Source organism: Mercenaria mercenaria, chromosome 11 (assembly GCF_021730395.1).
Source record: "Mercenaria mercenaria strain notata chromosome 11, MADL_Memer_1, whole genome shotgun sequence".
Classification (NCBI taxonomy): Eukaryota; Metazoa; Mollusca; class Bivalvia; order Venerida; family Veneridae; genus Mercenaria; species Mercenaria mercenaria.
Genome location: NC_069371.1, coordinates 43839334 through 43866493, shown reverse-complemented (window position 1 = coordinate 43866493; position 27160 = coordinate 43839334). Strand labels below are relative to the sequence as shown.

The window sequence follows — 27160 nt, the reverse complement described above, 5'->3', positions numbered from 1 at the left end:
CCCAAGCCCACCTGAACGTTATGAATTACAACAGTAACAAGGGTTCGAGCTTATTTCCTGACATATAAAAAAGACCATATTAAATGGATTTAGACATTTTTCGACGGCACATACTGCATTTACTCGTGCAACTTCATTAAAGCAGTAATAAACGAAGTACGATAAATGGAACAAATAGGAAGAGGGTTTACGAAGCGCTTTGCTATTGTTTGCTGAGATAGCTTCTAATCAGGGTCTTTTATGGACCTTATGGTCCAGGAAAACAAAATTTATCACAGAATATTTACATGATCTATGCAAATTTTGGAATGTCGATAAAGATTTCAGCTATGGTTCGAAAAGCTGATGAACATGGCAGGGAAAAGTAACATTTTAACATAACATGGACCAGGAATACGTACAGGAAAACACGCGGCAAAAATGAAATCTGAAAACAGATACGGACCTAGATCAGTTACAGATAAATGTGCAGTGACTTTAAATAATGTCTTTGGTTTATTCGGTCGGAGCCGCTAAATAATGTCTTTTTATTTTGTCGATTGATATCTAGTAACTGACTGTGTGAAACCTATCCGGAAAAAACACTGATTCAAATGTATGGGTTTGTTCGAATAATGCTTTAAAATATTCGCATGCTTTATTGTAGAATGTTTGTGTTCACTTAGTGTTATTAATGCGCTATTATTTCTAAATGTATATGAGCCGCGCCATGAGAAAACCAACATAGTGGGTTTGCGACCAGCATGGATCCAGACCAGCCTGCGCATCCGCGCAGTCTGGTCAGGATCCATGCTGTTCGCTAACGGTTTCTCTAATTGCTATAGGCTTTGAAAGCGAACAGCATGGATCCTGACTAGACTGCGCGGATGCGCAGGCTGGTCTGGATCCATACTGGTCGCAAACCCACTATGTTGGTTTTTTCATGGCGCGGCTTAATATTATTGTAAATTAAATATTTTACAAAACAATCTAATGTTCATAAAACTTGAAGTAGCTCAATGTCTTTGCTGGTAAACTTTAAACAAATTCATTGTCGGCATGATAGCTGTGTAAATAAACCTTCAGAACAATGTATCAATTAGTTTAAAATATCATTTCTGATTCTAAATTATCTTTTTACAAACTAAAATATTTCCAATAATTTTAACTACAGTTCAGATTTATATTGTTTGTAAAATAAATGTGTCCTTGAGCATAATTTAGTCTGTCAATACAGGCATATCTTCTTTTAACGTTAAATTTCTATTAAAAACTTAAATGGCCTTATTCCATTATATTAAGTTTGCCCATGTTGAACAATCTTAAAGTTTGTCTACTTTATTATCTGTCATGCAATAGCATGCACGAAGCATAAAGCAAATTTGAATGACATAAATCGTCCTTTATCTGTATAGTGGTTAAGGACATTTTTTCAAAAACAGACTGGATATAAGTTGGGTAAGTTACATTTATGCGATTTAATAATTTGTAATCCAGGAGTATGTTTTTCACGAAGCCTACTTAGATTATGATGAAGTTAAAGAAAAATCAGGAAAACCACTTGCAGCAGATTTATTTTAACCACGCTCACTATTATGAATCGGCGCAACTTATGTATTTATGTATCGAGGCTGTTATATTTCGATCTTTTCAGATCGTTCAGCACGACTTTTATGTCGTGTTATTGGTACTGATTAGTTTATCAGCTTTCGGCCTGGGTGGTTCCAATACTCCCGCTTTCATAGCTTTGGGTATTGTATAATCACCCCTTGGATATGGTGCCTGCTTTTTAATTTTGTCTTTTAGCAGTTTCTGTGATAGGCAGGCTCTATAACCTCAGAACCCCTTTCTAAATCCCAGTTTGTTTAGTTCTGCTCATTGTTTTCTCGTTTAGGGCAATTGGGGACCATACGCCGCTTTTCGTGGAAATACACGCTAGTGTATCATTGAAGGTTCCATGTGCACCGCCGTATAAACACATCTGCGGATGTTTCTAAATTGATTTTTGTACTTGTAGCATGTGTAAATGTTGAGTTCTGCTCAACCCGGGGCTAGAGGGCGTGAACGGACGATAGCATGCATTTCCACTACCGTCCATGAGCAGGCTCAAACAAACCGAGCCTGCAACATTTTCGTTTTTGACGTGTTGAGCGACCTGTGAAGTTTCCACTTTTTCTATTTTATCAACTTCAAAAGATATAAATTTATATATTTTGATAATTAAATAATTATATGTTAGATCTATCCAGTTAAAACGAATTACTTTTTGCATAAAATGAATTAGATTTTTCTTCTTAATACCTGGTAAAAAATACATTATCTTTTGTGTTAAAATAGCTAACCTTAAACGTTTCTTCTACCTGTTAAATCACGTTATGACACTTCTTACTATTTTACCTGTTTAAACATGTCAGTAAAAAACTATGAGGATAGTCGTCCTTGACTGCTTAAACATATTCCGAAAGATAATGTGTTTTTACATTTTTTTTAGCAATTTAACGAATTTGCAATCAATAACATTTGTATTTATATGTACATGTAGATAAATATATTTCTTGTTTTTTTTTTATCTCACCTGAGCACAAAGAACTCAAGGCGAACTATTGTGATCACCCTGTGTCCGTCGTCGAGGTCACAATTTTAGCCCAATCTTACTGAAACTTGGTCAGAATATTACCCCAATAAAACCTCGGATGAGTTTGTTACTGGGTCATCTGGGATCAAAAAGTAGGTCGCTATGTCAAATAATAGGAAAACATTGTAAACACGCTAGAGGCCACATTTTCTATCTCATCTTTATGAAACTTTTACAGTTTGTTTGTCGGTATGAAATCTGGGTTACCTGAGTCAAAGACCACTAGGTCAAATCATAGAAAAACTTAACACTCTAGAGGCCACAATTTATGTTTGATCTTCTTAAACCTTTGTCAGCCTTTTCTTACCTTATAACGAAATTGGCTCGTTTTTAAATTGTACCCATTTGAATTAAGGCAGGTTCGCCCGGACTTTAAAAAATATATCTGCATAAAACATTCCTTAAATTCACGCAAATAACAATATTCAATAACATTCGGAAATCTCCTAGTCGCCGCGAGACAGTAACCAAAAGGGTTAGTGAAATCACAATGAATTATTTATCTCTAGAGAACTGAGTTTTCTTTCAAATATCACCTAAGCAAAAGCTATTATTTTCTTCGTTTGTCGTACTTTGCGCAATAGATTAATACAGTTTACACTAAAGTGTCAAAGTAGATAGCATAAATTTACAACTTTAAAATTTATTAATTTTTTTTTTCCCATAAAAGGCAAAATCAATATCTGAAACTGTTTACAAGATATAACAAATCAAGAAAGAATTTATCCTTGAGGTCAATATGTAAGTGTACAGTTGTTTACAAATGATGACCTTATACTTTTCATTTCTAGGAAGTTGTTCTCATGCTATATTTAGAGAAAATGAACTTATTGCACAGCGCGTTAAAAGTTAAAGTGCATTATAAAAAGTATTGATTATCTACCCTATTAATTATGCATACCGTCTATTTTGAAAGCTATTCCATCTGTTTTAAGCCTTATGGGACTTTGATCTTCGTGGTTTGTCCCTCAACATCTAAATCATTACTTGTGTTAGGTGTTCTGATACTTAAAATACATGTAGATAAGTTACTGATGAATGTACGTAGTATATTTTACCATTAAGAATTTTCTAGAATCTTTTCAGGTCCGATTTCCTATATTTTTGCTTTATAAGCAATGCTGTATTGAAAAGAATAGATAAAAATAGCCGTGTTTATTAAGGTATAGGTCCATGTTTCGGAGAAAAAAGTTCGAACGTCATCAAATCATAGAAAGAAAGCATTGTTTTATATGAAAATTTAACAGCGTATAAAACATTTATATTATTCTACAAAAACATTGTCAAATACTGAAATATGTATTGAATTCCGGAAAGGGACTGTATGAAGGTGCCACACTTCTGGACAGTTCAGTGCCTTTAAAAACTCACCATTTTTAAAAAGCTGCTACATGTTTTCGTTTTGATGCATTTGCAACATCGTGCGAGTGTTTAAACTTTACATAACTAGGTAAAACATCGTTTTTGACAATTGTTTACATTTATTTCTTTACAAATGGCATTCTTATTTAAAGGGTGCAACTCATTTAGAATATTTTAAGTATCCAACTCTGTGGGACAGAACAGTAAAACATGTATTGGACAGATAAGTTGTGTGTCAAGATGCTGTTCATTTACTAAAAAAATCTGTTGTTTTGTAATATACTGCTAAACCTTAAAGAGAAAACGTATTCTAAATCTACTTAAAAATGTTTTCTTCTTTTACAAAAAGTATTACGCATCATTATCTACGGAATCCTGTTCGTGCCACTTAAATTGTCGCCTCGCCAACACACGACAACGCGATAATTATCGCGTTGTCGCCTTGTCCGAAAACATACTTACATGCGACATTTAACAATCCTCGCGAGGTTAAGAGGGCGAAAAACATGTCTTAATTTTCGCTTGCCCTTTTTTTAAACCTCGCATGGGGGGGGAAAGGGGGGAAACCCAATAAAACATATTTGCGAGAAATAGAAAAAAAAGCTCGAAATTGTCGCATTTCGTTTTGGGTCGCCCGGTGAGGGGGTTTAATTTCTACTACACACCATTTGGGGAAAAAATTTTCTGCTACACCCGTTGAAAAAGGGAAACAAAACGAATCCTTTTTAGTGTCCCCATTGAATGCCACAAAATATTGACAAAAAAACGAGTTTTAAACATCAATTTCTACACCCATCAAAAAATTTGCGGAATTTTGCAATTTTGTTAAAATATTAGCCGTACAATAGGGAAAAAGTGCTTTAAAAATTTTTTATTTGGGGTAAATAACTCAAATAAAACTTTTTTTTATATAAAAAAATGACACTACTAAAAGCCCTTGTCAAAAACAAATTTTATCTTTTCCTTCGTCGAAGGGAATTTTGGGATACCAGCTGTTTTTTTCCGTATTTTTTCCTTGGGGAAAAAAGGTCCGGGGTTTTTCAATCCCCTTTTTAAAAACCTGCTGCCCCAAGATTGTTTTCCCCTTTCGATCAGTGAAATCATGATCAGCCGCAAAACCGTGCAGTTTAAACCCTGTCGAAATGTTCGCCTTTTCATAAGTATTTTTTTGGATACCCCCTTTTTTAAAACAGTTTTTGGGGAACTGTCCAAATTGAAGGTTTGGACAAGTTAAATTATAAAAAATTTAAAGCAGGGTAAGTGTTTAATTTTAAATAATTTAAAAATTTTCCAAACACGAAATTTTTTATGAAATAACTTCTAAAAATTTAAAATTGAAAAAAATTTGTTTTTAAAACGGGACTTTTAAATTTGTTTTTTTTACAAACTCCCCTTTTTGGGTCGGGGGACAGAAAAAAACATGCCCCATTTTTCGTAAAAATTTAATTCATACCCCCATATATTAAATATGGGGCCCTGGCCCCTTTGCCCGGGGAGTCATATTTTCAAAACCTGATGCCCCTTTTTTTTGATAAAAAAAATGATACCTTAATGCAAAGGGCAAGTCAGTACCTGAAAAAAGGGGGGCCAATTTTGGTTCAAATGGGCCCGGCTAGGGGTCAATGTCATGGGTTTAAAGTTCGGTAATATTCTTAAATATGAACTTTTTAAAGAGCATTCAAGCAGGCACAATCTTGATTTAGTCCAACGACCCCCCTTGGGAAAGAAATTCTCACCCCCCCCCCCGGTTTTCCCGCTTAGTTTTTTGCCACACCCAAAACCCCCAAATAACAATTTTGGTTCATTTACTAAAATCCCCTTTTCCCTGAGCCTGAGGGCAAAAAAAAAAAAGGGACTTGAATAGCTTAAATTTAAAGCCTAGATACCACCAACATATTCATAAAATTTTATATTTTAAAACCCCGGGGTTTAAAGGGTCCCGAACAGGGGTTCAAAAACTAACCTAGGGGTCTTTAAAAACCAATACCAAACCTCCATGTACTACCCCCCCTTTACACATAGGCCCCAACCAAGTATTTTAAAAACATGGTCCAATCAATGGTTTAAAAACTTGATTTCCTGAAAAAAATCGGAGAAAATTTTTTTTTATTTTAAGGAAACCTGTTGAAAAATTTTGGCCCAAAAAAAATTTTTTTTTTCCCCGATTTTTGTTTTTTGTTCTTTTTTTTTTGCAAGAAAATTTTTTTTAAACCTATTTCACCCGAGGGAACCCCCTTCAAAAAAAAAAATCAATTTTCCCCTTTTAACCCTAATTTTCCCGGGGGGAAGGGGGAGGGAATTATTTTGGGGTGGGTTTTTAAAAAAAACCTTAAAAAAAAATGCGAAAAAAAAAAATTTTTGGTGTAAAAAAAAAAATTATTACTGTTTGCAGGCAAAAAATTTAAAAAAACCAAAAAGGATGAAAAAATTTTGGACCCCAAAAAGGGGAACCTTTTACCTGATGAAAAAATAAAAAAAACCCAATTGGAAAAATCAAATTCTGGTGGGTTTTTATAATTTTTTAAGTCCATTCGGCAGACATATCTTTAAAATTTAAACAATTTTAATGTAGATAAATGTCGTATCAACAAAATAAAACAAACCAAAATGGGTCACAGAAATAAGTTGGGAAAGCTTAGCACCTTACAGCCTACCCTGCCTAAAAAGCGTGAATTTGGCGGCTAAAACCTATACATTATTTTTTACACTTTTGAAGTCATTGGCATCAGAGTTAAAATAAGCAAAACAAAGCCTTAAATAAACCCCCTGAAAGGGGCTTTTTAAATTCGCACAGCTTTTGCTCAACCTGTCATCAAATTTAACGCCATTTTCCGATGTTTAATGCAGAAATTAAATGTTCAAATGGGTTATAAATGAATAAAATTTTTAAAACCCTTTTCGCTCAAGCAATTTTGAATTCTAAAACCTTAGAAAACCCATACTGTAAAGAATTTCGGTAAAAGTGTATTTAAATTTTTATGTCAAATGATTTTCTTTTTGTTTTTTTTAATGTCAAAAAATGCAAAAAAAAAAGGGGGGAGGGGGGAAAATTTTGACAATACTCAAAAACGAATGGGTCCCCCCTTTTTTTTGTTTCCCTTCATTTTACAGAAAAAATAAATTTGTAAGATTTTAAATTAGTTTCGACTTCTTTTTCGTAAAAAGGGCATTTCCCTTTTTCAATAATAATTGTACATCGGGTGAAGTTTAAACTTTTCCCTTTTTTTTTTTACGTATTTTTATAAACAATGCAACTGTTTTTAAAAATCCCCCCCAAATTAAAACCCCTTCTTAAATCTTATTGAGTTTTTTTGGCAGTATCCAGAATTAAATTTTTCAAAATTTTTAGTACATCTTTAAAGGTACCAAATTTTATTTTTTTTATATTCAGCAAAACAATTTATCCCCCCCTTTTTTTAAATGGCAGGGTATCTGTTTCGCCTGTTCCAGTTTTGGCGTGAAACACAGATTTTTTGAAGGCTTTTTTTAAAACCGGGTTCATTTTGTTTCCCTGCAAACGTTTTTTTAAAGGGCCTTTCCGTTTTGTTTGTTTTTTTGGGACGTTCCCATCTTTGAATTTTTAAAAAATGAAATTTTTTTTTTTTTTGGGTGTTCATCGAAAGAACGCCCAGAAAAAGGATCGGAAAAATTCCATTTTTTTAAATTTGCCGATCTTATTCTGTCTTTCCCTTTCGTATGAACACCAAAAAAAAAATTTTCTTTTCTTATTTACAAATTTTTCATTTCCATTTGTAGACAAGAAAAATTTATAAATTGCACATATTTTGTGGAAATTAAACATTAAAACCCACCCCCCCCCTTGCCATTCTTTTTCACCCGACGGAAACAACCGCGACGTCATCAAAGGGAAAATTTTCCTCCCTGACTATACGCGGACACATAAAAAAAACCCGGGGACAACAGGGAAATGATAACGCGATACTACGAAAACCGGAAAGGGTTGAAAACGCGACAAAACGACGGGGGAAAACGCGATATCACCATCGTAGTATCGTATTATCGCTTTATATCATCGTTTTTGTCGCTTTTTTCCTTTTTACGTATTTTTTGGTGTTTGGGGGGGGGGCTTTTTTCAACACCCGGACTCCCAAAGTACCCGCATTTTCGGGATAAACCACATTCAAAGGCGAGGGCCCTAAGGGAAATTTCCATATTTTTTAAAGAAAACCAAAAACAAAAAAAAAAAAATAGAACCCAAAGGCTGTTTAAATAAAAAAATATTCGTTTCCCCCTTACAGGGGAAACAAAACCCAGTTACAGTTTTCGGCGCGAAAATTAAAAAAACCGTTTTGTCCCGGGCCCCGGGATCGGGGCCCCGACCCCACCCCCCCCCCACCCCCAACCCCCATCCTTTTTGGCTTAGTTGCCCTTTAAAACTCATCAAAAGTTGCACCCGATTTATTTTGGGGAAATAATTTTTTCCCCTCAAAATGAAAGACCCAAACCCCCCCCAGGGGCCGAACTTTTTTATACTTATTTTTAAAAATTTTCCCCGGGGGAAAAACCCCTTTAAAACCCCTTAAAATGAGGGGAGTCCCCCTTTCCCTTCCCTTAAAATTAAACAAAAAATGCACCAGGGGAACCCAAATTTAATACCTTTTTTTCAAACTTTTCCCGGGGAGGGGCCATTTTAGCCCTCGAAAAGGGCGGGATAACCCCCCCCAAAAAACCCGAAATTTTTGAAAAAAAAATTTGCAAAAAAAGGGCCACCCTTCCAAATCTGTATTTAAAAATTTGGGAAAGGGGAAAAAGCCCCCAAAACCCCTAAAATGGGGGGAGTCCCCCCTCTATACGTCCCTCAAAAAATAGCCCAAAAAGGCACCACAGGCCAGTATTGCAAACCTGTATTTTAAAAAAAAATTTTCCCCCCAAAAATACAAATAGGGGAAACCCCCCGTACCATCCGGGCACTCCTGATACGTTTTATTGGGGCCCTTAGTTTTTAAACCGGGGTTTTTTTCCCCCCCGCCCATCCACCCCCCTCCCTTTCCCTCCTTTAAAAACAATTTCGGGCCCCCCGGGGCTTTTTGTGTAACAAATTAAGGTCGCTAAAAACAGCATAAAACCCGCGCGACATACGGAGCGCGAGTTTTAAATCTCATGAAAAAAACGGGACTCCATAAAAAAAATTTACATATTTTCAGACCTGAAATAAATTTGGTACTTTTGGCGAGTACTACGTTAGTGCTAAAAAACCTTTAATATAGAATATAAACGTATGAAAGGTGGGGGGCCCCACTGAAAAGCAACCCGTCCCCAATTTAGGAAAAAGGCCATTTCAGCCCTTCCAAATCAACAAAATTTTTTTTTTTTTTTTTTTTGGCTTTACGATGCGGAAAAGCATGCAAAAACCCTTTTTACTTATCTCTAATTTTAAAGACTGTTTAACTCTTATTTTTTTTCACATTTAGCGTTGGAGTTGCGACATATAACGATGGGAAAAAATTTTTTGCGACTTTTAAACTTTAAAAGGTGCACTTTTTTAGCGGCGGGCGTTTTTGCAAAATTTTAGGGGTGGTTGCGACATTTAACTAAAACCTTGCGACATATAACGGTGGTTGCGACTTTTAGGGGCGTTGCGACATTTAACTTTTCCCAAAAAGCCCAAGGCGGCTTTGATTGCACCAGTTTTTTTAAACCTGATAATTTTTGAGTTTTACCCTTTTTGATTAAAAAATTGTACCATAAATCTTAGCATTTGTTGTTTCCAAATCTGAACTCTAGGGAATTTAACGTTTTTTTGGGTAAAAAATTTGGGAGCATGAAATTGATTTGGTCCTAGAGTTAAAAAAAAATCCCCCAATTTTACTTAAAAGGCTTTTTTTCAGCAAAATAACGAAAAACCCCTTTGACTACCGATTTTAAATTTTGCGGCAAACGAAGTCTCAAAAAAAAAAAATTTTAAAAAGGGTCTCAAAGGGCATAGGAGGGGCTTTTTGGGCGTTGGGGCTTTTTCCCGCTTTTTTCTGACTTTCCCAAACGTCTAATTAACTAAAAGGGCGAATGCTGTTTGAAAATAAAAATTTGGCCATATCGCTTTAAAAAAATCTAATACTTTCTGAAACATACTTTTCTTGTTTTTAAAAATCATTCATTTCATAGTTTTCTTTATCACGTGAATATATTTTGGATATTTTCAATTTATTTAAATTTAGAAAATTTTGGGCCTATTCCGCGGAAAAATTAGAAAGCCAAATTTTTAAATTCCCCCGCATGAAATTTTGGGCCATTTTTTAAAAAGAAGTTAAAATATTAAGTTTAATATAATTTTTTTGCAACGGCCCGGTAACATTTTTTTTTCATAGAGAATGTTACAATATGAAATGATTTTTTTTATTTTCACCCCCCCCCCTTCCCTCCACCCCTTTTTGGTTTTTGGGGTTGGGGCAATTAGTTTTTGCCCTACCCCCACCCCCCGGGTCTGCCGCCCAGTCTAAATTAAAGGTGTGGGGGCAAATCTCAGAAAGTATTGACCAAAAGTTAAAAACCTCCCGGGTTGAATCAGCACTTCCATTTGAGTATTTTAAAATTTTCCCCCCTCGGATGCCCTTTTTCCCCCTGGGGTTAAAAATATCAGCCCCGGTCACATGACCTGACAGCACTTCCGCTTGGTCACGATAAAAAAGGTTGAAAAGTTTTTTGAAAAGTCAAAATATGTTTTTTCTCGGGAAATTTGGGTTTTTTATCTTTGGGGTATACAAAAAAGGGGAAAGGTTGAAAATTTTTTTGATGTAAAAATATGCCCTTTCCCCGGAAAAATGGGATTTTATAAATTGTAACAAAAGAGGGGTATAAAAAACATGTTTTAATTTGATCTCACACAGTCAAAACCATTTTTTAAGGGGCCCTTGCCGTAGTCAAAAATTTAACATAAAACTTTGGTCAAAATGTATCTCATTAAGTGCTTCAAGATTTTTTTTTGCATAAAATTTTAAAAATAGTTTTCCCTGCATGTGAAATTGAAAAACATATTGGGGGTTTGATCAACCGCCAAATACTTGTTTTTGCTATAATTTATCTTTTAAACCCCCTACTGCTTTCTAAACAAACTCAAAACAGATGTATAGAAAGATTCAACCACCCAGACAAAAGTTTTCTTTTTTGAACTTTCGGAAAAACTGGAATACCCCTTTTGTTACTTGTTAAAGATGTTGTCATAACAAATGGGGGCAAGTTAATCCCGGGTGGGGATTTCCCCGAACACAATTGGGAAAAAAAAACAGTTAAATTGTAAAAAAATAAAATTACTACCTAAAATACAAAACGAACACAAAAAAAAAATTTTTTCAAAATTTTTCATGTTTATTTTTACAATGCCCCTTAAATAATTTTCAAAGGAATTAAGTAATCAGCAATGTTAAAAAATACCCGAAGGATAAAAAAAATTTAAAAACATCACAGCTGCTGTCTTCAAAATATATTTTGAATTTTGAAATGCCTTTAAAAAATTTTTAAAATTCCCCTTTTCCCTATAAAAAAGACTTGATAACATACACAGAAATATATATTCTTAACCACCAAGTTTTACCCCAGCCGGAGAATAAAAAAAAAATTTTCCCGGTGTATCCCCCTTTCCTGCATCCCCTTTTTCCAACAGCTTTATGGGAACGTAATGTCGCGTATTTGCGTTTCGTAAATTTTTGGGCTTTTCCCCCAGACGTCGCTAAAATTTCCCCCCTTTTTTAACCCTAACTCTCTAGTTTTTTTTATAAAAAGGGTGATTTTAAATCAAAACATAAATTTGGTCAAAAGGAAAGGGGAGATGAAAAAATTAAAGAAAACCCCTGAAACTTGGGAAAAACTGCCCTAAAATTTAAAAAAGAAGCAAAGCTTTTAGTGCACTAGAAGGGCAAAAAACATTGATAACTTTAAAAATTTAACAAACCCAATTTTTTACAATTTTTTTTGTAAAAGACTTTTAAATTGTTGTTGTATATTCTTTATTTTTTTTTAAAAGCTTGATATTCTTTTTGTAGGGTGCGATTTTCCCGCGAAAATAAAAGCACAGGGGACGCTATACAAATACAATCAAATAACATAAAAAAAAGAAAGACACGTTTTTTAAATAGAAACCAAAAATTGAACAACCCAAGATGACCTTTTTTTCAAAAAAATATCGAACATACAATAAGAATAACGACATATACAATAACAAAGGAATAAATTTTGAATATGAAAGACACGACAAAAAAATAACAAAATCAAGATACAATAAAATAACGAAAAAGAATACGGGGAACAATAATGGCCCTTTACCATAAGAATATCGAACAACAATAAGAATAACGACATATAGAAAAAAAAAGGTAAGACTTTGAAAAGGGAAAGACACGACATTGAATTTAAAAATTCCAAAAAAACAATAAGAATAACCCAAATATAGAAAAACAATAATTTCTTTTAGAATTTTGAAAAGACAAGCATTGAATAACAATAACAAACATACAAAAAATAATAAAAACCCTATTAATTTTAAAAACCCTTTTACATGCCAAAGCGGGGCTTTAAAAAGGGCAAAAGCTCACTGCTTCAACTTGTTGAACCGTAAGGGCAAACGCCATCTAAACATTTGACCGATTAAAAGAACAAATCGGTAGAAACTTCCACCGTTTTTATCAGTATGTTTATCTTTTTTTTTTTCAAATTCGGGAAAAACGTGAAAAATTTTTGCTGGATTTTAGATTCTAAATCTCTGGGCAAATTTTCAATTTTTTTGCTTGAAAAAAAATCCAAAATGAATGAAAAACTGAGGGAAAATATTTAAAGATTTGGTGCCCTTTCCAAACTTTTACGCAAAAATTTTGAATCCGGGTCTCCCGAAACGTGACCGGGTCAGAAATCGTTTTTAAAACAGCACTTTAAAAAAGCAATATAAAAAAGGAAAAATTTAGTAGAAAAAAACGGGGGGTAGTGATAACAATAACCCTTTTACGTTTTTAAAAAAGTTAACCCGCTAACTTAATTTTTTTTTATTTTTTTAATTTTAATCCAAAATCGATTGCCCTTTTTTTCATATTATAAGATTTTTTTCACTGGGATTGGTGCAGAAAAGGGGAAAATCCCGGGTCGAAAGGGGAAATGTTTCTGGCATAACCCCAGGTCTTGGGCCCAGTTTTTCCGCTTTAAAAACAGTTACCTAAGAGCCGGATAAATTTCCCCTCTTCACCTGCCCCCGTGATTGAATCTTTTTCTTGCATGCTAAAAATAACCAAAAAGTAGTAAAAATAAATTCAAACAATAAATTTTTAAAAGCCCCTTTTTTTCTTATAGTACGGATTAAAAAGCGTTGGAACTTTACCCTCAATAAACAAAGGGAAAAACGTCCCTGGGCGTTAAAAAACACAAAACAAAAGTAATATTTTCCCAAATTTTGTTTTTTAACATTTTGCAGTAAGGGCGTTAGCTTTTTTTTTCCCTAAAAAGGGGCATTTTTTTTAAATGGGGGGGGGGGAAATTTTGTTTAAAAAGGAACCCAAAAAAAAATATCAAGGTTTTGATTTTTACGTAAAACATTATTAAATTCTAAAACAAAAACTTCTTACATCCCAAAAAAAGAGTTCTAAAGAAATTTCACCATAAAATTTTTCCTTTCATTTTTTATATCACTTCAGTGTCATGTTTAAAAGCTTTTTTAAAATCATATTTTTCACCCGATAAGACAGAGAACTGCAATAAAACCCCGTAAAACCCACTGCAAGGGCCCTTTTCTTTTCTCTGTTATTCTACTGGACTACTATAAGTTTTTCCCCGGGGAAAAAAAATACAAAGGGCCTACTTTTTGGGGGGTGGGTTTTCAGAGAGGGTGCAATGTGACAGTTTTTTTTTTTGATGGCGGCGGTGACTGGGGTGTTTTTTTTGTTTTTTGTGGGGGGGAGGGGGCCCCAAAAATTTATATGTGGGGAGAGTGGGGGTGGGTTGGCATACTGGGGCAAAACGTCTTATTAATTTCCTATCTATATCCGAAGTTTAAAGTCAACCTTGAATAGTTTTTTAAATTTGATCCCGGAAAAAAAAATACAAAGGGCCTTTGGGGATTTTAACTAAGTTTGGACATTGAACTTTGACCTACCCAAACAAGTTCCTGGGCTTTATACATCTCCTCATCGCCTCCTTTCTTTTGGGCCCATTTTTAAGTCAATATTTTTTTAAAAGGTTTTGAAATTATGCTCTGGGCCGAAATGTAACAGATCTGACCTTTTTGGGGGTAACTCGGTACGCCCCCCGTTTTCTGCCCGATGCTACGTGCCCCGGGGCGGGGTATTTCTATCCATTAAATAAACACATTACCGAAATTATTATTTTGGGGATTATATTCAAACAAACAAATGGTTTAATTTCAAGGGAAAAATTTTTTTTAAAATCAAAAATTATAAACCCCAAAAATAACTTGAAAATAAAGCAAACCCCCGGGATCCTTTAGATATACCCCCTTTATATTAAAATGCAGGGAAAGCCATTTTTAAAATCCCCAATTTTGCAAATTTTGGTCAATTAAAATGATACAAAGCTATTTTTTTTATCCACTACAAATTTAAAGTTTGGCATTTCTAATAATTTGAAAATGTCTTTAAAAAATTTTCTAAAAATTTTAACATAAAGTAAAACTAGTAAATTTGAGGTTTTTTCCGCCCTTTCCCCATCAAAACTCTTTATTTTTAAAATGACCTTTAAATTTAAATTATTGAAATTTAATTTATATTTTGAAAAAATTTTAAATTTGGTTTTTGTATTCTTTAAATTGGGGATATGTTTTAAAAAAGCAAGTTTTTTCCAAATTTGCGTAAATTAAAAATTTTAAAAAAAGATATGCAGTTTTTGGGGGCTTTTAAAGATATTTTTCCAAAAATTTTAAAAAATAGCATAAGAAGATTTTTTAATATGTGTTTTTAACCGAAAACAAATGTGTAACTTTCAATTAATTTACACATTGTTTACTTTTGTTTTATTTTTTTTCTCCATCCTCTTCCCCTTACCAAAAACATGAAACCAGATGTAACTAACTGAGAGTTAAAAGTTAAAAGGACTTGAATTTTGTAAAACGAAAAAAAATAACTAACGCTATAAAAATTCTTTTAGTTTTTTTGGCAAGTCCCCTAAAATAAATTTAAAACAAAGATCAAAAAAGCACAAAATGCATTTGGGTAAAAGGAGGTAAAGGGACATGGTACAGCGGCGTTTTTGGCTGTTACCCCCATGAAGCACCCAAAATAAAAATTTTGTAAATATAGGAAAATTTAACCTGCTATTCATAAATTTATTTTTAGTTTTCCCCAAAAAATATTTCTTAAAAACATAAATTTTTTTACAAAAATCTTTCAAAAATCTATCACAATTTGGGAAATTTGAAAGTAACCCCTAACTGATAACATTATGAAGCCAAAAGTATTATGGCAGCTATTTAAGTTACTTTTTTTTTGGTGCAGTGGTTTTCCAGTTTATATTTGTTTTAAAAAGTTTTTTCAACCCGAACAGTGAAATGGACAAAAAAGCTTTAAAAAAAAGGTACAAGGGGCCCTTTGGTTTTTCAGACAGGGCTCGAGCGAGCGTACATGTCTGAGGAGGGCTTTCCGGATTTAGATTGTTCCCTTTTATAGAAGAATTTGAGAAGTACCAAAATTCTTAAATTTTGAATTCCCCAATTTAATTGGGTCAAGGACAAGGGTTTAATTTTTTTTGAAAAAAAAAGTTAAAGAGGGATATTTTTTAAAACATCATTTAACATTGGGAAAAACTAATTCATTTTGCAGACATACCGTGTAACCAATTTAAAAATTTTTCTAGGAAAGGGGCGGACAAAAGAATTTTTAAATTTTTCTCCTTATTTTTTTTTTGACTTTCTTTTAATGAAAGGGTATCAAAGCTTTTCCCCTTAAAATGTAAAGGTTATATAACGAAAAACCCCCACAAAGCGGCATCGGGAATTATTCAATTCTTTTGGGAATGCAAATTCATGTAATTTGAATTTGGTTTTCGTATATATATGGTTTTGTTACGGAGTAAAAACAGGGCCCAAAAAATGAGTTTCCCTGTTTTAAAAAAAAAGGGTTTTTTGTTAACTAACATATTCATATTTCGCTTGTCTTTTCATATTTTTTTTTATTTTTTAAATTTTGAAGTGTTTTTTTTGTTGTGGAGATTCTTTCTGTACCTACGTTTTTTACATTTTTAAATTTTTTTCTTTTCTCTAACTAATTTTATTTCAAGTGCTTTTTTATATACAAGAAAAGGAAAATTGCAAATACAAACACCTTTTATCAGTTAAAATAAAACAATCCCCCTGGGAAAAACAAAATGGGAAAAAAAAACCTGTCTTTGTGTTATATGGGTTTTGATGTTTCCCATAAATAGGAAAATGCCCAAGGGTCTCCGAGCGAAAGTAAGCCGGGTACTGTGATACGTGAATGGGCCCAAACTAATGAACAGCATAAAGCAACAAAATTTTAAAAACCCCACTGCAAAGATTTTTATAATTTTTTTTCAAAGGGAAATAGATTGACATTTTACGATGGCGGCCCTTTCGGTTTTTTTTAAATAAAAAGCTTTTTCCCCAAAGAGTCATCCGTGGATTCCCCATTTACAGAAGTCAAAAGAACAGGGAAAACCCGCAAAAATACCTTTAAATACCCTATTTTCAAGGTTCAGTTTTAAGTTCCCAAACCCGGGCTATAGGGGGGTTGTGATTATCGAAAATTTAAGCAGTGCCAAAAAAAAATGCACGTAACCCCAAAATAAAAAATTTTAAACCCCCCCACCTGACCAATTACCTTTTATTTCTTTTTCCTTGTCTTCCCTCAACCCCCGGGCCCTACAAAGCACCCCCAACCCCAACCAACCGAGACATAACACACCTTCCCCCCCACCCCCTCCAACCAAACCCCCTTTACAAAACCTCCCAAAAATTTTTTCTTTTTTAAAAATTTTCTTCCCTTCCTCCTTTAATCTAACTAAAAATTGCCCCGCTTTGCGGAGCTACTTTTTAAAAACAAAACATAAAAACCCCAAAAAAAATACTAGTATTATATTTTGCTTATTTTTCCCCTTTTCGTTCTGGGGGACGTTTTGAAAAGCAATAACATTTGTTTGCGGTTTTTCCCAGGGAACTTTTTATCATTTTTTTCCAAATTTTAAAAATTTAAACCCCTTAGCATCAAAGCGGAGCCCGGTTTTTCAGCGACTGAAAAAGTTAAACCCAATGACCTGCTTAAAAAGCCAACTTTACGGTAACGTGAATGTATTTTTTACACCGTGAAATTTTAATTTGAAAATTCGCCCGGGAAATTAGCAAGGGGCATTTTTGCGGCTAGGAAGTATTTTTCCAAAATTAGGGGAGAACGTCATTTCAAAACCGGGTCAAATTGTAAAATCGACGTTTATGGGACAATTTATATGGTAAAAAAAATGGGGGCGCTATGACTTAATTTCCCTAAATGCCTTGTCCCCCCCAATTTTAAAGAAAAAGATATTTCAGGGAAAAATGGTTTTCCCCTAAGATTTGGGAAAATGTGATGGCCCCCTGGGGCCTTTACTGCAAAACAAGTGTGTTTTTGGTAATATCTGTCGAGCGATGAAACTCCGGTTATCGAAACCCAGAGACCCCTCATGACCTAATTTTTTTTCAGAAAAATATATCTCAAACGCCATATGGCATTTACTCTGGCGCTCAAAATTTAAACTTTTAGTGCACAAACCCTTTTTTCGATCGCACACAAATTTATCTCCCAGACCGCTTTTTTTCTCGAGCGCCCCGAAAACTTATCTCGTGCCACGACTATTAAAGCGAATGCTCGAGATAACTTTATTTTAAAAAAGTGTCCTAAACCTACCACCAATAAAAGGGCATGGAAAGTAAATTTTTTAACTTTTACTAAGGGGTTTTGTTTTTTTTTCAGAAACCCCTCTTTAACAAAAACGAAAGGGGGTTTCAAGACACCGAATGTCCCAAATTAAACCCGAACCGAAAAACCCCTAGTAAGGACCTTTTAAAAAAATTCAAGTTTTGTCGCGCATACCCCCGTCGAAAGGGCCCAAACCCTTTTAAATATTCCCAAAAATAACGTATGTATAGTGTAGTAACCCTTGAAAAACAAACATGTAATTTCCCGAACATATGCCATTTTTAAAAGATTTAAAAACCCATTTTAAAGGTGGTGCAAAAAATTAACGGGGCCAAAACTTTTTACATGTCATATTTTTTTATAGAGGTTTTCCCCCAAAATTTGTTTTTCCCAGAATCCCCCAAATTTTGCAGGGGGCCCAAAATAAAAATTATTTTAAACATAAAATAAATTTAATCAAACCCAAATTTTTCTAACAAAATTCCCGGAATGGGAATTTTCTTGCACTATCCTCCCAGCAACATTTTGAACATCTTCTGGGGATTTTCCAGTGGCGACTATAAAAAAACTTGCAAACAAAAAAAAACAGATTTAAACCAAAAAACCCTAATTTTCATTTTTGAAATCACTAGAATTTAAAAAAATTTAAAAAAATTCCCCAAAAAAAACCCCCGTACCGGGAAAACCCCCCCCCCCCCCCACCCCCCAAAAACCCCTCCCCAGAAAAAATTTTCAACAATGCCAAAAAAAAAGGAAAAAACTTCAATTTAATAAACAAAGGACAAGAAAGTAAATGAAAAAAAGAAAAACCTAACCCTTTAAAATCTTTTTTAATTTCATTCTTTCCCCTTGAAATTTTCGAAATAATAGTGTGCGATATAACAGTATATTGAAATTTAAAAAAACAAAAGTAAAAAAAACAACAACAAAAAAAAAAAAACACCCAAGAAATTCTAATGGGCGGGCCCCTTATCAATTGGTTTCACAAAGCTAACCTATACATGGTTTTTAAAAAAATTATTATTTGAAAAAATTTGATAAAAAGTCGTTCAGCCTGACTAAATCCAGAAGATTTTTTTATACAACCCCTGATGCGCCCCGGACTTAATAAGTGGACAAGGGAAAAAGTATAGGCAACTAGGCCCCTAGACGCTAGCGCTAACTTCACGACGCACCCTTTGGGGGACAGGAAATGAAAAAAAAGGGATGTCCGGGAAAGGGAAAAATTCCCTAAAACGGGGCCCATTTTTTATGATATTTCATCTGATGAAAGGGAAAAAACCCCCTTTTACCATAAATGGTACTTAAAAATTGTACCTAAAAAACAAAAATACATTTTAAGGTAGGGTTTAAGGTGCAAGGTTTAAACCCCCGAGGTCCACGGAGAAAAAAAAATTGGAAAACAAAATTTCACAAAAAAATAAACCCCAGTTTTTTGGGCCTAACCTTTAAAAAAGTTTTGGACCCGGTTTTGAGGCCCCCGGTCATCACAAAAACCCTTACTACCTATGATCGACTTTTATGGGCATAGCTACTGGTTTAAAAACCAATTTGGGTATACGGGTACCACTGAGGTTCCCGGGCATATAATAAAATTTTTGGAGGAATGTTTTGGGGTCAAAACAGCTTTTTAAAATTTTTTAATATGGACGGTTTTCAACCCGGGTTTGGGTGCCCCCGTGACCCGGGGGTATATACTATTTTAAAATCAAAATAAAGGGAAAAGGGCCCCTTTTAAACGAATAATATCAATTTTTAGTATTTTCCCTACCCCCAAAAAAAAATTTTCATGGCCCGGGCCCCATAAGGTCCCGGGTTAAATTTTTTGAAAATTTGGAAAAACGTCCCCGATTTGATCATTTCGTACGGCTTTTAGACCCGGTTTTTAACCCCCCGTTACCATGACATATTTCATAAAATTATACATGGGTCGTGTAAGGGAAAGGTTCCCAAACTAAAGATTTTTAACCCAGCCAGGTTTTCATAGTGGTTTCCCGAAGAGGGCAGGGCAGGTTGGGAGAATTCACCAACCGGTTCGAAAAATTTTAAAATCGGGGTTATTTTTTACCCCTTTTGGAAAGGGTTTTTTATAAAGCCCCGGCTATCGATTGATTCCCCTGTTTAACGAGTACCTCGGGTAGCCGTTTGGGGCCCGGGTGAGTTCAGTCTCTACATCCTGGTTACCCCACCAAAACCAAAATATTGGGTATGTTGGTAGTGCTAAGCTACTTACAAGTCAAAATGATGCCTTTAGAGCTTTAGGGACAGGTATCAGAAAATTACCCCAAAACCTGTTATATGCAGTAGGGTGCAGACCAAGACTAAGCTGGCCCGGCCGGGGGAGCCGAGAGAATTGTTCCAATGGTGTTGTTGGACTTAGTGAAGATTGTATTTCGTTTTAAGGACTGCCTTGACTGCTGTGAAAACTTCATATTTTGAGAATATTACCGAACTTTGACCTATGACTTTGACCCCTAGCCGACCGGGTTCGAACCTGACTTGACCTGTTTCCTTGAGGTACTGGCTTGCTCTTTGCATTTATTAAAATCAAACATCAAGTTATGAAGATATAGCTTCTCTGACAAGGCCCAACCCTCTATTTAGTATATGAAGAAATATGCATATTTTCACCAAAAATGGTACACTTTTAGACGGTCCCCCGACGAAACCTTTGGCGGTAAAAAACTATAAATTACATATCTGTTTAGACCATGTTTAGATTTATTTTATAAAAGATATTCATTAAAATATCTTGTGCTTGGAACATTCGTCAATTATTTGAAGTTAATGAAAAACACGAACTTTTTCCGTACAGAAATACAGCTTTTACCCTAAATAACGTACATACGGACGAACAGATGTTGTCTTTTTGTCACAAACGTTCAGATATTATAATAGCGATAAGTCTCTGAAAATCTGATATGCTAGAAAATGTCGAAAACTTTATTTTATGTGAAATAAAGTACAGTCGGATTTAGTGGTGTTCAGCCAGCAGAGACTGTCATTAGAAATTTGTTTCGGTGTATTGATAAATAATACCCAAGAAGAATTATATCGATCAATTTGTCCAGAAATATAATCCCAAGCGACAGTGCGACAATGCGACAATGCGAGGTTTTACTAATTCTCGCAACTATGTCTATTGGATTTCAATTTCACGATGCGAGGTTTAAAAACGACAAGCGACAATTAAGACGATAATTGTCGCCCTCTTAACCTCGCGAGGATTGTTTAATCTCGCATGTAAGTATGTTTTCGGACAAGGCGACAACGCGATAATTATCGCGTTGTCGCGTGTTGGCGAGGCGACAATTTAAGTGGCACGAACAGGATTCCGTAATTATCAGCAAATGTTATGAGTATGAGATGAGTTTCTTCAAATTGGCACTGAGTAACTTACGCTGTAGATAGACTGTCTGCATATTCTTATAAATATAAACGATATATGAAAAAGTTAGTATGTAATTTATACAAAGATTATCATGATAAACAACCAAAACTTTGTTGAAATAAGCTTCCATATATTCCGTTTTCTGCAAATCCGTAAATTACAGCATGATTTCTGGCAAAATAATTGAAATATTCTTGAAATTTTCTTTCATTGACACTTAAATGCGATTTTACATTTTAATATTCCTGTATATGTTTTCTTTCGAGTAATATAAAGCATTAAAAGTCAACAGGTCATTTTCAAAATGACTCGACTGTGAACACATCCAGAATAAAATACATGTTCATATTCAGTCTTTCAAAATCATTCTACTAATGTATAACACAAACTAAGATGTGATGTTAGTTGCGCCGGAAATTAATTTAAAAAAAAAAGCAACTCGACTTATAATGAAGCTTAATAGCACGGAATACTAGAGCTTTCTTTCTGTGAGGAAAAAAGAGAGAGAGAAAAATGGTTATTGTAACCAGGTCAGACTTGACTGAATTCCCTTTCTTATGACTGTACATTTTTATTTTAGTATGTTTACCTTGTCTCCTCCAATGATGAAACGTTAGTCATAAAACTGAAACATGGCAACGAACGAGGAACTCTCTAGAACCCTGGCTGGATCATCGGACGTGGCTCATGATTTTATTTGTACACCCTGCTCAGATGATGATCTAAACAAGGAAGCGATTACTTACTGTACGGAATGCAGATCGTACTTTTGTACAACGTGTATTGACCATCATAATAAATGTCTTAAGTCACACACAGTTTTGGACAAGGTCGCAATGATGTCAGGGCAAGTTAAGCATCAACCAGTAGATCAGTCGGCGATGATGCTAGTTGGCAGATGTGAAGAACATCCTGGAAGGGCCATAGAAATGTATTGTCCAAAGCACGATATTGTGTGCTGTACAATTTGTCTTGCCATGAAACACAGGTATATTTTTTTATATCAAATTTATTAGGCCATACTAAAACTTTACTCTCTCATCTGCTACGTGAGATCGTGTGCATTTCCTTTATTGGTATTTGGTTTTATAGCGTTGATGCAGAATCTGTGCGATGTCTTCATATCCTAATAAATGCTTTCAAAGTATAATTTCTAAATCTCATTTGTCAGCTATTTGATTTTCCTGCTCTATAGTCTCCAAACTGCACTTCATCTCGACAATAACGTTAACTGCTTCCGTATTTCATTTCTTTGTCAACTTACATGTGTAACTGAAGGATACACATATTATAAAAAGGAACCTACGAGGCCACATAGCATTTGAACCGTCTGCTTTTTTTTTCTGGCATATAACCATGAGTATCTTCTTGCTGCATTTTGCTATCAAAGGAAATCTCTTCACTCATGTATAATGACTTGTTCTGGATATAAATTATAAACAGACAGTTATTTGCAAAAAAAAAAAAGAGAAAAAAAAAACATGCATGATACACTCAGATTAAAACCTCAAAATTCAACTTTAAAGTGAACAATCAATATCTTGTATTGTTTCTTACCTAACCTTCTCGTATTATCAACAGTTATATAAAATCGCATTCAAACACACTGAAATTAGAAGGAGTTTATATTATATTTCTTCAAATTCTGTTTTAGATCCTGTACTGGAGTTGACTTCATTCCAAACGTTGCAACGGGAAGTATCAAAAGTCCAGAGAAAGACAAAGTAGTCCAGAGCCTTAATACCATCAAACAGGATCTTCAGAAGCTGAAGTCTAAAAAACAAACTGAGCTGGAAGATTTGGACAAAGCACGAGACGAAATCTTCAAATACATTTTGGATTTCAAGAAACGGTTGCTTGAAAGAATTCAACAGATGGAAACAGAGTCCATGAACGATGTTCTAGATAAATACAACACGATTGCTGACAAGATAAAAGGAGAAGTAAGTCGTCTTGACGTCTTGCTTAAAGATGTTGAAAAATCTCTTAACGATTTGCAATTTAAAAGCAAAAACGATGCACAAATGTTTGTCTCCATAAAGCACGGCCAAACGTATAAAATTCGCAGCATTGATGTTTTAAAACAAGCTGTAAGTTTTGAAAAACAAGAAATCAAATTCAATACTGATGATGACATAGAGTCACTTATAAAAGGCACTGGTTCCTTTGGAAATTGTATTGTAGAAAAAAGAGTTGAATTTTGCCATAATGCTGTTTTAGAAGACAAAGTTGACGTCAAACTCCCTAATGACAAGCATCCCTGTAGAATATTTGACGCATGCGCAGTTGACAAAGATCAATTAATCATAGTTGATCAAGGCAACCAAAAGCTAAAAAGAATAGATAGGACGTACCACGTGACCGACGCATACAGACTATCTGGACGTCCGTGGGGTGTATGTAGGACTAGCTCTTCTGAAGTTGCAGTGACTTTGTTTGGGACAAAAATGATACAAATTATATCTCTCGGGAAACGCATTGCTGTGTCTAAGTCAATCCAGGTTGGAGAATATTGTAGAGGGGTTTGCTTTCATGAAGGGGACCTCTTTGTCTGTTGCGGTGGTGGTGATGGTGGCAGCGCGGACGAAGGTCCTGGACATATAAGAGTGTTTGATACGTCCGGCATACAAACACGTCTATTCCAAAGAAACCAGTTTGGTGAAAATTTGTTCACATGTCCATTGTACATCACATTGTCTCCGGATGGCCTTACACTGTATGTATCTGATGATAAAAAGGGTCTTTTGACTCTCAACATACAAGGTGAGGAGGAAGAACCCATCCCTGATGGAAGACTGAAAGAGGTTACAAGCAGCTGTTCTCTAGAACAACATCTCTTAATCGCATGTGGTTATCAATCCCATTACATTCTCCTGATTGATTATCAAAATAAAGTTGTTCAAGAATTACTGACACAGACATGTGGAATAAAATTTCCAACATCTGCAGTTTATCTGCGACACACGAATCACCTGTTAGTTACTTGTGACAGCTCAACCAAACTGAACATCTTTAAACTTACCTGAAAGTTAGTGCAGATCAAATAAAAACAGTATTAAAACATTAAATTGATTTGGAATCAGTCCTTTTATGTGCTCTATGTTGCATTCTACATATAAACGTAACGCCAAGATACGTAAATACTTAAATTTATATGAAATCATCTAAGACGAAAGTCAGAAACAAGTTTGCTTATATGTACTTACAACCATATGTTAATAGTTACTATTGAATATTGCAATTTATACTAAGGACCACTTAGAGTTATACAGTTTTCAAAAGGTGTTGTCATAATTTCGTATCTGCCCTTTTATCTAACTGTAATTTCAACCATGACAAAACCAACAGAGTGCAATTGCGGCCAGCATGGATCCAGATCAGCCTGCGTGTCCGCGCAGTCTGGTCAGGATCCATGTTGATCGCTAACGGTTTCTCTATTTGCAGTAGGTTTTGAAATCGAACAGTATGTATCCTGACCAGACTGTGCGGATGCGCAGGCTGGTCTGGATCGATGCTGGTCGCAAACGCACTATGTTGGTTTTTCATGGTGCGGCTCAAATGTTATATCCGTGTTTTATATTATGAGCAGTTTGACCCTTTGTCTTTACACTAAGCTGTCTAGTTGTACATAGCTTTAATGGCGTTTTTGTTTTTGAAAAATATTTCAACATTTTATCATTGCATAGATCTGGCCAATACTTTTTGTAAATTTAGGTGCATGAATCACAAATTACCTATTGAAAAGAGAAGCTTCTTTAATATTGATGGAAATCTTACAAACTTGTAATATATGCAACCGAAATACTTTAGGTAAAGAATTTCATTATCAAGAAGAAAATATTTAAAAGAGTACTATTATAAAAATCCAAATGCTGTAAAATTTTTACAGCTAATGAACAGTACCGACAAAGTAGTATTAATAAAACTTTCAATTTTTTTGTAAACATATCATGTCCATATAAAATTAACTGCCGTAAATACTCTCATTCTCCGTTTATATTACGATATATACAGATGATATTTGTTTGTTTCGGTGTGGGACTGGGTGAGCACAAAGTATTGGCATAGATACAAGTGGGGATGGGGGATTTGGTGTTGGGGATACTTTGGTAGTGTGTGTGGAGCAAACAAATTTTCTTTCTTTTTATGCCCCCGAAGGTGGGCATATTAAAATCGCACTGTCCGTCCGTGGATCCGTGCATGCATCCGTGTAAATTCTTGTCCGGGCTGTAACTATTCCATCCATAATTTTGATTTTGAAATAACTTTGCCTAAATGTTTACCATAATAAGACGACGTGTCAAGCGCAAGACCCAGACCCCTAGCTCCAAGGTCAAGGTCACACTTAGAGGTCAAAGGTTAACAGGGTCTGTTTCGTACCCGGTCCATAACTCTGTCATCCATGAAGGGATTTTGAAATAAATTGGCATAAATATTTACCATAATAAGACGATGTGTCATGAGCAAGTTCCCGACCCCTAGCTCTAAGGTCAATACATCACTTAGAAGTCAAAGGTTAACAGGGTCTGTTTCATGTCTGGTCCATTACTCTGCCATTGATGAAGGGATTTTGAAATTACTTGACATAAATTTCACCATACTCAGACGACGTGTCATGCACAAGATCCGAACCCCTAGCGCTCATGTCAAGGTCACACTTAGAGGTTAAAGGTTAACATGTTCTATTTCTTGTCTTGTTCTTTTAGAAGTCAAATGTATTTCTTGTCTGGTCCATAACTCTGCCATTTATCAAGGGATTTGAAAATAATTTGACACAAATGTTAACCATATTGATAAGGGTGTCACGCTTATGACTCGTGACTCTCGGGTCAAGGTCAAGGTCACGAAATGATATGTGATTTTTTTGCGCAGACAACTGTAGCATTCTTGGGCACGCTTCGGGGGCATTTGTCACCAAAAATGACAGCTCTTGGTATTGCATGTTTTGACTAATTTACCCATTTCATAGTTTTGTACCAGTGAAAATATATTTGACATTTTTCCGACTGCGAAAATTGCCGGTTATATCTCACTTTATTGTTCCAAAACTTCACTGAAAACAAAACAACATGCAATAACTAATATTTCATGCTGTCACACTTGAATATCATGCCATCATTATCGTTTTTGCCATTTTCATTATTTTATTACAGTTTATGTTGTTGCCTTCAGATGCCATTGGCCTTGACTTTATCAATAAAACTTGAAACTTGTTAAAATTATCACAGTACATGTAGATATCAACTTCAACTTAATAGCTGGCTTATGTGTCCTAAATGGAAATTGTTATCATTATTATCTTCTTATGATAATAATCAGCACCATTAAAAAGTTGTTTTTGAGTTCATAACAAACGACAGTATTTTAAAAAAATCAACATACGTATCATGTAAAGAGAAAGACTCTGATCATACGAATTCGTTCCTTCTACAAAGCTGCTGTCCTTCAATAATAATACAAAATTTTAGTGACCAATAATAAAATGTGGCACCTGCGATATGTATTTGATAATATTTAAAAACATAAATGTTGTCGTACGGTTTAATGAATACCTTTCAGTACTGCAGATATAAAGGTGAATATATTTTTTCAGTATGTTGTATCATAAACTGTTGTTGATTTGTTGCTTTTTGATCAAAGACACTTTAGTTTTCTTAAATAAACATTGATGTACATAATCTTTTTCTTACCCAAGTGTGTCCATTTAGCACGTGTGTCAAAATCATAATATCAGGTTTTACTATACTAAATGAAAATGTCATAGACGACATACAAATTATTAGAATACATGTGCACAATATTGAAAACCTAATGTGTGATAATACCATTATCTTGTAATCGGATCTTTATTTATCATTTACAATGTATGTATGATGTCTTGATAATAGTAATCATAACTATATTGTTGAAATAAAGAGACAATTTTTCATTTTACTA

At 34.6% G+C, this 27160-nt stretch overlaps 1 protein-coding gene across 1 annotated transcript; it reads left to right on the top strand.

The window, feature by feature from the left end:
- Positions 1 to 1303: 1303 nt before the first annotated feature.
- On the top strand, positions 1304 to 27160 carry LOC123532090 (uncharacterized). The gene is made up of 3 exons (XM_053517280.1): positions 1304 to 1437; positions 21804 to 22211; positions 22878 to 27160. Exons 2-3 carry the CDS (start codon positions 21856 to 21858, stop codon positions 24247 to 24249), a joined length of 1728 nt encoding a protein of 575 aa, XP_053373255.1. The 5' UTR covers positions 1304 to 1437; positions 21804 to 21855; the 3' UTR covers positions 24250 to 27160.

Coding starts and splice junctions, on each gene's coding strand:
- LOC123532090 (XM_053517280.1), top strand. CDS start 21,856: ATGGCAACGAACGAGGAACTCTCTAGAACCCTGGCTGGATCATCGGAC. Junction 22,212..22,877: donor TGTCTTGCCATGAAACACAG/GTATATTTTTTT, acceptor ATTCTGTTTTAG/ATCCTGTACTGGAGTTGACT.